Here is a 9,902-nt window from a genome sequence, read left to right as displayed (position 1 = left end):
TGCTCTCCTACCGCTATTGGCCTTGTCTGAGTCATTTCCTTTCTCTGGCCCTCAGTTCCCCAATATGTAAAATGAAGATAACTCCTTACGGATCCCAGAAGGGACCTCGGCATGTCCACCAGGCCCTGCCCCGCCGCCAGTCCACGCTCCATGGCCCACTGCCCCTCCAGCTTTGTGCACGCTCTGTTAATTCCTCAAATCTGCCCAGCTCTTCCATTATCCTTCGGGATCTTCATCTACACATTGTCTCTGCCTGGGGTGCTTCCCCTGTCTCTTCTGCTAGTCGATCCCAGTGAACTCGGATTAAACATCACTTCCTTTTGGAAGAAGCCTTAGGCTGGGCGCCCTTACATTTCTTCACACCATCACAGCCATAATGTAAGTCTTCCCGTAAGTGCTGTCCATGGGTTCTAGGTCTCCCGGGAGAGGGGTGGCGTGCCCGGCACGAAACAAACTCCGCATATTTACTGGGTGTTTGGATGAACGGGAGGAAAGCGATTCGCGTGTGAAAGCGCGTCGGAGCTGAAGACGCCCGTGAAGGATCGCGGGTCACACCGGCTCCAGGCTCCCGAGGTTACCGGGGTCACGCGCGCCGGCACCACGAGCGGTCAGCAGACACCCTCGGGCGGTGTCCAGACCCGGAAGCCGCTCTCCCGGCTGCCCGCGGTGTTTTGCTTTCGCTTCCACGTGACCTAAGACTCGCCGCGGATTGGGCCCGGGGCGCCCCGCCCCCTGGGCCCGAGTCCCGAATAGGTTTCCCGCGGGGCCGCGGCCGGGTTGAGAGCGCGGACCATGCAGGCGGTGGCAGCGGCCGCGGCGCTGGCGTTCCTGCTCCTGCTCCTGGCGGGGGCCTCGGCCGGGGACGAGGCCCGAGAGGCGGAGGCCGTGCGGGCGCTGCTGGCCCGACTGCTGGGACCCGGGCCGGCGGCCGCCTTCTCGGTGTCGGTGCAGCGCGCCCTGGCGGCCGAGTCCGGCCTGGACACCTACCGCCTGAGCGGCGGCGGCGGGGCGCCAGTGCGGGTGCTCGGCTCCACGGGCGTGGCGGCCGCCGCCGGCCTGCACCGCTACCTGCGCGACTTCTGCGGCTGCCACGTGGCCTGGTCGGGCTCTCAGCTGCACCTGCCGCAGCCGCTGCCCGCCGTGCCCGACGCGCTGACCGAGGCCACGCCCAACAGGTACCGGCGGGACCGCCCGTCGGCCCCCCTGCAGCTGCCTCCTGCCCGCAGCCCGCGCGGCGCTGGTCGGAAGCGCTAGCCCTTGGGTCGCGCATCTCTGGCTTCAGATCTGCCTTGTCCAACTAACAAAAAAAGTCTAGGCTTTGGCTGGAAAGACATGATAAGGATTTATTCAAGGGTCTGAGAACCGGAAACACAACGACGCAATAGTCAGAGTGTTCCCAAGGAGAAAAAACTGAGTTCTTAGAGTAAAAAGTACATTCTTCCGAGATCAAATCAGATCGGAAGCATTCAGGGTGGTATGTATGGCCCTAGATGTAAAAGGTACATTCTTGAAAGAATCAGCTTGCATTCTTTTTTTTTTTAATGTTTTTAACATATTTTTACTGATTTCAGAGAGGAAGGGAGAGAGATAGAAACATCAATGATGAGAAAGAATCATTGGTCACCCCGGGCCTGTGCCCTGACCGGGAATCACACTGCGACCTCCTGGCTCATATGTGGATGCTCAACCACCAAGCCCCACCGGCTGGGCTCACCTCGCATTCCTACCTCTTAGCTCTGCCTGGGGGGATCCCCACGTGAAGCAGTAGAGAGACCACATCTGAGCTCTTCCAGGACGATGGATGTCAGGGAGAGGGACATCCTGTTTGCGCTGAAGGACACACCCCAGCTCATGCCCCTGCCCACAGGTACCGCTATTACCAGAACGTGTGCACCCACAGCTACTCCTTCGTGTGGTGGGACTGGGCCCGCTGGGAACAGGAGATTGACTGGATGGCACTGAACGGCATCAACTTGGCACTGGCCTGGAGCGGCCAGGAGGCCATCTGGCAGCGGGTACGTGCCCCCCACATGGGCCACTGCAGGTGTCCCTGTCCCCCACCCACATCAGCACAGTGTCTGGCACACAGAGAATAAGGGCTCCAGAGTGTTTGTGGTGGGCACAGTGGCCCCAGCCCTCCAGAAACGGGCTTCCACGGCTGAGACAAACCCTAGGAGAGCTTACTGAGAGCTGGGCCCCAGGGCCCCACCGTACAGGCTTAAGAAGTCCAGTCAGTCTGCTGCTAGAGGCTTTGTCAACAGCAGTCTTTGACCTCACTTATTCTCTCCATCCTTAGCCATGCATGGCCCTGATTCAGGCTCTCACGCCCTCTCCCTGCACCCCCTCGAGAGCCTGTGAGCAGGACTCCTTTCGGAAATGCAGATCTGGGCAAGCCCTCCCACTAACACACTCAGGAGCTCAGCATTGCCTCCAGCCTTCGTGGGCCTGGGAGCTGCGTCCCTGGGCCCTGAGGGCTGGCTGCACCTGCGGCTACTTGAGCTCCCCGCAGAGCTGATCTCTAGCCAGCCTTGCTCCCTGAAGCCTTCTAAGGCCCCTTCCTTGTTTGGGGAGAGCCCCCTTGTGCCTCACCTCACCTGTGCTGCAAGGGTGACATTATAAACTCACCTGTTCACGCATCTGTTCCTCCTGGACTGCGGGCTCCTTGCAGGCGGAGGTTGCATTTTGTCTTAGTAACCGTAGGGCACAGCACAGAGAGGAGATGAGTGAATGTCAGTGAGTCGGGGAAAGGAGATGAATGTGCTGATGTGCGGGGGTTGCCTTCCTCCTCAGGTGTACCTGGCCTTGGGCCTGACCCAGTCAGAGATTGATGAGTACTTCACTGGCCCTGCCTTCCTGGCCTGGGAACGCATGGGCAACCTGCACACCTGGGGTGGCCCCCTGCCCCACGCCTGGCACCTCAAGCAGCTTTACCTGCAGGTAAAATAAAGGGGAAGGGAAGGATAGAATTGGTCCTGGACAGTCACAGGCTAGGGAGGGTGGTATTTGGCCAGTCTCAAGGCTCCTAATTAGACCCCGGGGACTCTGTGTGCCCTGGGGGAGCGAGGGCCTCCCATCTTGGGCCATGCTCACCAGCTCCCCCTCCCATTCTTCCCAGCATCGGATCCTGGACCGGATGCGCTCCTTCGGCATGATTCCTGTGCTGCCTGCATTCGCAGGGCATGTCCCCAAGGCTATAACCAGGTGAGGCTCCCCTGCCCTCACCTCCCACTCAACTCATAGATGGAATTTATTTTCCCCTGAAAGACATGATTTTTAAAGAGCTGTAGGCCCTGGCTTGATTCCTGGCTCTGCTCTCCACTAGCCATGTGACTTCAGGCAGGTTATGTGACTGCTCTGTGCCTCAGTTGCCTCACTTACAGAATATACATGGCTTGGCACCAAGACTTAGCCAAAGGCAGCTCTTGTGTGTGGCAGTAGCGATGCACTGGTCTCTGTCCTCCCCGCTCCTCTGTGGTACCCACCCACCCATCCTCTCCTGGGGCTGGGAAAATCCTTCAAGGCCAACTGAGACCTCCCCTCCTTCAGGAAGCCTTGCTGGGCTCCCAGCACTGGTCGCCACCTCCTTCAGCCCCGTGAGCCCCTGGTTTCCACCATTCACATACTTCCTGCATGCTGCTGGCCCCGCTGGCCGCCCCCTCGTCTCTCTAGCCGGGTGGCAGGAGCCTCATGCGCACATTCAGTGAACGCTTGTCGGGGGTCTGGGACTGCCAGGCCAGGCTCTGCTGAGCCTTGGGAGGCAGCGACAACAGTGCACAGAGTTCCTGTCCCTGGTGGGAGATAGGTTGGCAGGGGGTTATAATGCAGTGACAGGGCCCACTTCTCCGTCAAGGTCACTTCTGCCTGGGTAAGAGGAGCCGCAGGGACTCGGAGAGAGGCAGTACTGGGCCAGACCTTGAAAAGTGAGTGTTGTTTGTTTCAACCAGTGGGAGGGGAGATAGCAGGAGTTTTCCAAGCTGGGTGAAACTTACAGGATGTCAAGGAGTAACCAGCTGGATGAGCAGGGAGAGAGGAGGAAAGGACTCCAGGCACAGGGCACAGTATGTGCAAAGGCACGGAGGCGTGAGAGACCAGGATGAGGTCCAGGAGTTGCAGATAAGTTAACGAAACTGGCAATGACTGTGTCAGCCTCCACTAAATGTCTGGACTGTTCCCACCCCCAACTAGGGTGTTCCCCCAGGTCAATGTCACCCAGATGGGCAGCTGGGGACACTTCAACTGCTCCTACTCCTGCTCCTTCCTTCTGGCTCCCGAAGACCCCCTGTTCCCTGTCGTGGGGAGCCTCTTCCTGCGGGAGCTGACCAAGGAGTTTGGCACAGATCACATCTACGGGGCCGACACGTTCAATGAGATGCAGCCCCCATCCTCAGAGCCCTCCTACCTCGCCGCAGCCACTGCCGCAGTCTACCAGGCCATGGTCGCAGGTTTGGTGCCAGGGAGGCGGGGAAGGGGAGGAGGGACTGGGCATCATAACACCTGACTGTGACACATAGCGCTTGACACTTTACCAAGCACTTGTACACACACATCATCTCATGGAGTCCCACTGGTGAGAGGTGAGCTCTGGAGGCAGACAGCCTGCGCACACTCTGGCACTGCCACTTCCTGCCTGTGTGACTTGCAATAAGTTACCTCCCTCCCAGGGCCTCAGTGGCTTCATCTGTAAAATGGGGCTCCCGCTAAGTAAGATGATGCCTGGCCCAGAGGAAAGTGTCATTAAGTGCTGGGTATTAAAAAGACGGGTGGGCAAAAGTAGGTCTACAGATGTGAGTACATGAAACACAGCTTGTTCTTGTATTATTTATTTATTATTGTAGTATTTGTTACAACTGTACACCTACTTTTGCCCACCCCGTATTTTATTTGGTCCCTACGTCTATGCTGAGGTACTTAACAATGGCCAGAGGTTAGGGAATGTGCCCAAAGCTGGTAGGTGCCCTTCCTGGTGCACAAATGTGAACCTAGTACTCCTTCCTCCCACTTACAGGGGAGAGGGGAGAGGAGCCAGGTCAGGAATGGTGGTGGGGAGGCCTCTGTGTCAGCAGGAAGGGAACTGATGGGCTCAGGGTTCCGTGAGCAGCGCTGCTCCAAGTCTGATTCAGCCCAGAGCCTGTCAGGTCTGCAGATCCTTCCTCCCCCGCTTCCCTCCCCTCCCCCACCTCCTGAGTCAGAAAGACCAGGGCTGGTGCCCATGAATATGTGTGTGAACCAGCCTCTGGGTAATTCCCATGGGGAAGGAGGGAATGGAAAGGGTGTGTGGGATGAAGTAGCCCTGTTGGCTGGGGGTCCGGGGAAGGAAGTGTTCTGTGATAGAGTCGGCTAACTTCTCTGGGCCTGTTTCCTCTCTGTGGAATGGGGGAGAATGGTCCTTTGACCCCCTCCCTTCTCATCACCTCTCTTCTCTGTCCCCCACCCCCACCACAGTGGACCCTGATGCCATATGGCTCCTCCAAGGCTGGCTCTTCCAGCACCAGCCCCAGTTCTGGGGTCCACCCCAGGTGGAGGCCGTGCTCAGGGCAGTGCCCCGCGGCCGCCTCCTCGTTCTGGACCTGTTTGCTGAGAGCCAGCCCGTGTACGTCCGCACAGCCTCCTTCCAGGGCCAGCCCTTCATCTGGTGCATGCTACATAACTTTGGGGGCAACCACGGCCTGTTTGGGGCCCTGGAGGCCGTGAACCGAGGCCCCGCAGCCGCCCGCCTCTTCCCCAACTCCACCATGGTAGGCACGGGCATGGCCCCTGAAGGCATTGGCCAGAACGAAGTGGTCTATGCCCTCATGGCTGAGCTGGGCTGGCGCAAGGGCCCAGTGGCAGATCTGGGGGCCTGGGTGACCAGCTTTGCAGCCCGGCGGTATGGGGTCTCCCACGAAGGCACAGAGGCAGCGTGGAGGCTGCTTCTCAGGAGTGTCTACAACTGCTCCGGCGAGGCCTGCAATGGCCACAATCGCAGCCCGCTGGTCAAGCGGCCATCCCTACAGATGGTAACCACTGTCTGGTACAACCGATCGGATGTGTTTGAGGCCTGGCGGCTGCTGCTGACAGCCACCCCCACCCTGGCCACCAGCCCATCCTTCCGCTACGACCTGGTGGACCTCACTCGCCAGGCAGTCCAGGAGCTGGTCAGCTTGTACTATGAGGAGGTGAGGACCGCCTACCTGAACAAGGAGCTGGTCCCCCTGCTGAGGGCGGCAGGCATCCTGGCCTACGAGCTTCTGCCCTCCCTGGACAACATACTGGCTAGCGATAGCCACTTCCTGCTGGGCAGCTGGCTGGCGCAGGCCCGGGCAGCCGCGGTCAGTGAGGCCGAGGCTCATTTCTATGAACAGAACAGCCGCTACCAGCTAACCCTTTGGGGGCCAGAGGGCAACATTCTAGACTACGCCAACAAGCAGCTGGCAGGACTGGTGGCCGACTACTACACCCCCCGCTGGCGACTCTTCCTGGAGACGCTGGTCGAAAGCCTGGTCCGAGGCATCCCCTTCCAGCAGCACCAGTTTGAGACGCATGCCCTCCAGCTGGGGCAGACCTTTGCCCTCAGCACACGGAGGTATCCCAGCCACCCCCAAGGCGACACTGTGGACCTGGCCAAGAAGCTCTTCCTCAAATATTACCCCCGGTGGGTGGCTGGCTCCTTGTGACAGATTAACCACCCCTGGGCCATGTTCTCCCCACATTCCAAGCCTGGGCAGGTTCCGGGGGTCTGGAGCTGGGCAAGCATCACTGGAGGTCCCCAATCCTGGGCGAAGGGACTCAAGACCTGCCGGTCGGATCGAGGTTAGGGGATTTGGGGGGAAGTGAGCTGCCCTCCACCACCCCAAATTCGGGACCAAAGTACTGTTTTAATACAACTTAATAAACTGGTGAATCACCTGGGCCTGTCTGTCTGAATGTCACTGCTACTGTGCCTGGGAGGACTGGGAGTTATAGCATGGACACCGGTGTGAGGCCCGTTCCCCCTGTCCCCTTGCTTTTGTCTCCCCATTGCTAAAACTAACCCCTGACCTTTGAACTGAGAATGCCTGCCCAAACATTGGCTCTCATACCCTCAGCAGCAAACTTTGGAAACTATCACTGTCCCCGTGGGGCAGAGGCATGCCCAGGGAAAGATCTGCGCAGGGCACTCGGTGCCACGGGGAACCCACACTTCCTGCTTGCAAAGCTTCGCCCGCCCTCTGACCAGCAACTAAAGCAGGTCCTTCCAAGCAGGGCCTCATCTCTCCTTGACCTAGAGCAGAGTGGGGAGAGCAGGCCAGGGACCTCTGGAGGTTCAGCCTTGAGGTGGTGCTGCAGACACAACAAGGGGTGAGGATCCCTGGGGGCAGGGGCGGGGCGAAGTAGGTGATATCTAGTCCCGAGACCAGAGCCTCTCCCACACGCTCTCCCCATGGACCGCACAGTGGTGCTCATCACCGGCTGCTCCTCGGGCATCGGCCTGCACCTGGCCCTGCGTCTGGCGGCAGACCCTTCCCGGAGCTTCAAAGGTATCTGCGGGGGTTGGGACGGGAGCAGCCCTGGTCCCAGGGCACCTCGGTAAGTTAAGCAGGACGTCAGGTCCTCGTCTTGTCCCCAACCGCCAGTGTATGCCACTTTACGGGACCTGAGCGCGCAGGGCCCGCTGTGGGAGGCCGCCGGGTCCCAAGGGTGCCCGCCCGGCTCCCTGAAGACGTTGCAGCTGGACGTGCAGGATGCAGATTCCGTGGCTGCTGCCAGGGCACGTGTGACTGAGGGCCGCGTGGACGTGCTGGGTGAGCCTCCCCAAAATATACAGGAGCCTTCCCTGTCCCGTGTCCAAACCAAGGTGTCCTGAGGCTCAGGGAACACGGGACCGGCCGGGACGGAGGGCAGTGCAGGAGGCACAAGGGGTCGAACCTCTCCCCACAGTGTGCAACGCGGGCCGGGGCCTGCACGGGCCCATCGAGGTGCACTCGGCGGAGGCCGTGGGCTCTGTGCTGGACGTGAACTTGGTCGGGATGGTGCAGATGCTTCAGGCCTTCCTGCCGGACATGAAGCGCCGCCGCTCAGGACGCATATTGGTGACTGGGAGCATGGGAGGCCTGATGGGTGAGTGGGGTGAGTGGAGGGGGGCTGGGCCGGGCACCAGGCGCCCCAGCGGGCTTTCCCGGGACGCGCTCCCATCTGAGTCTTCAGCAGCCTCATCTCCCCTCAAAGGGCTGCCCTTCAACGCTGTTTACTGTGCCAGCAAGTTCGCCATCGAAGGTTTATGCGAGAGTCTGGCGGTGCTACTGCCCCCCTTCGGGATCCAGTGAGTCCCCGCCCACCCATGGAACCCTCTGACCCTGACTTTGGGAACTCCCATACCCCGTCTGGTGGAGCTACGCCCAGGCAGGCGTTCTCCCTGCCCTTCCCTACTGCGGCCCATATCTGTGTGTGCCAGGCACTGTACTGGGCCCATGCGGGTGACCTACCTGGTGAGGTGTCTGTTATTACTGGGAAGCTTAGGCCCAGAGAGATTAGCTGACTGCCCCAAGGTCACACAGCACGTGACCCAGCCAAGTTCAAATTCTGATGCATCCCAGCCAGGTTGGAATTCTGACGCCAGAGTCGCTCTCAGACCCTCAGGTGGAAGTGGGAGCACTTTTCGGGCAGTGAGCCGCTTGCAAGCGCTCTGGTTAGCTTTATGCGCCGATCACCTGCCAGTGCGCAGACCCTCCTACCCTCCCTCCTGGCGGTGCGCGGGGACTGGGGGCTGGGGCTGGGGGCCAGGTTGGGCTCTGTTCTCACGGGCTCCCAGCCCACTTGCCGCTCTCGGGTCGCAGTGTGAGCCTCATCGAGTGCGGCCCGGTGCGCACCGCCTTCCAGGGGAAAGTCCAGGACGGCCTCGACGCGGCGCTGGACAGCGCAGATGCCCAAACCCGAGAGCTTTTCTCCCAATACCAGCGCCACTTCGAGCAGGTCTTCCGCGAAGCGGCGCAGGACCCAGAGGAGGTGACAGAGGTGGGTGCCAGGCCGGGCTCCGGGAGCGGGCGGCACTCGAGTCCTCGCCCCCAGCCCCAGCTTCCTCTCCGCACCCCGCAGGTCTTCCTCGCCGCGCTGCGCGCCCCGCAGCCAGCCCTGCGCTACTTCGCCTCCGAGCGCATCCTGCCCCTGATGCGGCTGCGCCTCGCCGACCCCAGCGGCTGCAGCTATGTGGCCGCCATGCACCGCGCAGTGTTCGGCGACAAGCCCGCCGAGGGTCCGGAAGGTGCTCAGGCGGAGGCTGGAGCCGGAGAACTAGGCGGCCCTGAGTTCGGCGCGTCTCCAGCTGCCCCGAAATAAAGGCCTGGTCCCCACGGTCTCCCTCTCTCTCCTTTGCGAGCCCAGGGAGGTGGGGTTCTGGGGAGTGGAGGGGGACAGCACTGCGCCGGCTGGTGCCGCAGGCGTGTTGTGAGCCCGGGTTACCCCAACCTGGAAACCTCCCAGAATGAGGAAAGCGCTGGCCAGGGTCGCGCCTCAAGTCCGCGGCTCTCATCTGCAGCAGTAGGAGTTAGGCAGCTTGGCCCCCACTAGTCATGGTACCTCAGGCAAATGTTTTACCTTCTCTGAGTCTGTTTTCTTATCTGTAAAATGGGTATGATTCCTATGTCATGGGTCATAGTAAGAATTAATTGAGATCATGCCTGAAAGTGCTGGTATAGAGGTCTTCATAGCAGGTCTGGGACTTGTATTCCCATGCGGAAACCAGATGTGTAGAGAAACAAGGCCAAATGAATTAAAAGGAGACAGCCCTACTCACCCTCCCCGTGCCCCCTGCCCTCAGCGAAACTCAGCAGGAGCGGCCCCTCCAGCCAGGCCCTGCCTCTCACGGGGAGGTTTAGCTGAGGCTCCAGACCTGGCTGTTCTGCCCAGTGGTCTGTCCTCCTTCCTGAAGCCAGCGGCAGAAGCTAGGG

General features: G+C 60.4%; 2 protein-coding genes across 4 annotated transcripts; both read left to right on the top strand.

The window, feature by feature from the left end:
* Nucleotides 1-242: 242 nt before the first annotated feature.
* On the top strand, nucleotides 243-6,888 carry NAGLU (N-acetyl-alpha-glucosaminidase). Of its 3 annotated transcripts, none has more exons than XM_036339771.1 (6): nucleotides 243-378; nucleotides 1,868-2,015; nucleotides 2,791-2,937; nucleotides 3,116-3,201; nucleotides 4,186-4,442; nucleotides 5,443-6,888. In XM_036339771.1, coding segments are annotated over exons 1-6 (1,851 nt in total). In that variant the 5' UTR covers nucleotides 243-376; the 3' UTR covers nucleotides 6,654-6,888. The 3 variants fall into 3 exon arrangements, with proteins under 3 accessions (XP_036195664.1, XP_036195662.1, XP_036195663.1); XM_036339769.1 differs by lacking the exon at nucleotides 243-378 and adding an exon at nucleotides 643-1,175; XM_036339770.1 differs by lacking the exons at nucleotides 243-378; nucleotides 2,791-2,937 and adding an exon at nucleotides 643-1,175.
* Nucleotides 6,889-7,399: 511 nt separating this feature from the next.
* HSD17B1 (hydroxysteroid 17-beta dehydrogenase 1) lies at nucleotides 7,400-9,299 on the top strand. Its single transcript, XM_036342005.1, has 6 exons — nucleotides 7,400-7,496; nucleotides 7,593-7,760; nucleotides 7,897-8,076; nucleotides 8,185-8,278; nucleotides 8,793-8,970; nucleotides 9,052-9,299. The coding sequence occupies exons 1-6, from the start codon at nucleotides 7,400-7,402 to the stop codon at nucleotides 9,289-9,291; spliced, it is 957 nt and encodes a 318-aa protein (XP_036197898.1). The 3' UTR covers nucleotides 9,292-9,299.
* The last annotated feature ends 603 nt before the right edge of the window (nucleotides 9,300-9,902 follow it).

This window comes from Myotis myotis, unplaced genomic scaffold (assembly GCF_014108235.1).
Source record: "Myotis myotis isolate mMyoMyo1 unplaced genomic scaffold, mMyoMyo1.p scaffold_m19_p_17, whole genome shotgun sequence".
NCBI lineage: Eukaryota > Metazoa > Chordata > Mammalia > Chiroptera > Vespertilionidae > Myotis > Myotis myotis.
The sequence above is the reverse complement of the archived record's forward strand: the minus strand, read 5'-3'. Positions and strand labels throughout refer to the sequence as shown.

Coding starts and splice junctions, on each gene's coding strand:
- NAGLU (XM_036339769.1), top strand. CDS start 793: ATGCAGGCGGTGGCAGCGGCCGCGGCGCTGGCGTTCCTGCTCCTGCTC. Junction 1,176..1,867: donor ACCGAGGCCACGCCCAACAG/GTACCGGCGGGA, acceptor CCCTGCCCACAG/GTACCGCTATTACCAGAACG. Junction 2,016..2,790: donor AGGAGGCCATCTGGCAGCGG/GTACGTGCCCCC, acceptor CTTCCTCCTCAG/GTGTACCTGGCCTTGGGCCT.
- HSD17B1 (XM_036342005.1), top strand. CDS start 7,400: ATGGACCGCACAGTGGTGCTCATCACCGGCTGCTCCTCGGGCATCGGC. Junction 7,761..7,896: donor GGGCCGCGTGGACGTGCTGG/GTGAGCCTCCCC, acceptor CTCTCCCCACAG/TGTGCAACGCGGGCCGGGGC. Junction 8,077..8,184: donor GAGCATGGGAGGCCTGATGG/GTGAGTGGGGTG, acceptor CTCCCCTCAAAG/GGCTGCCCTTCAACGCTGTT.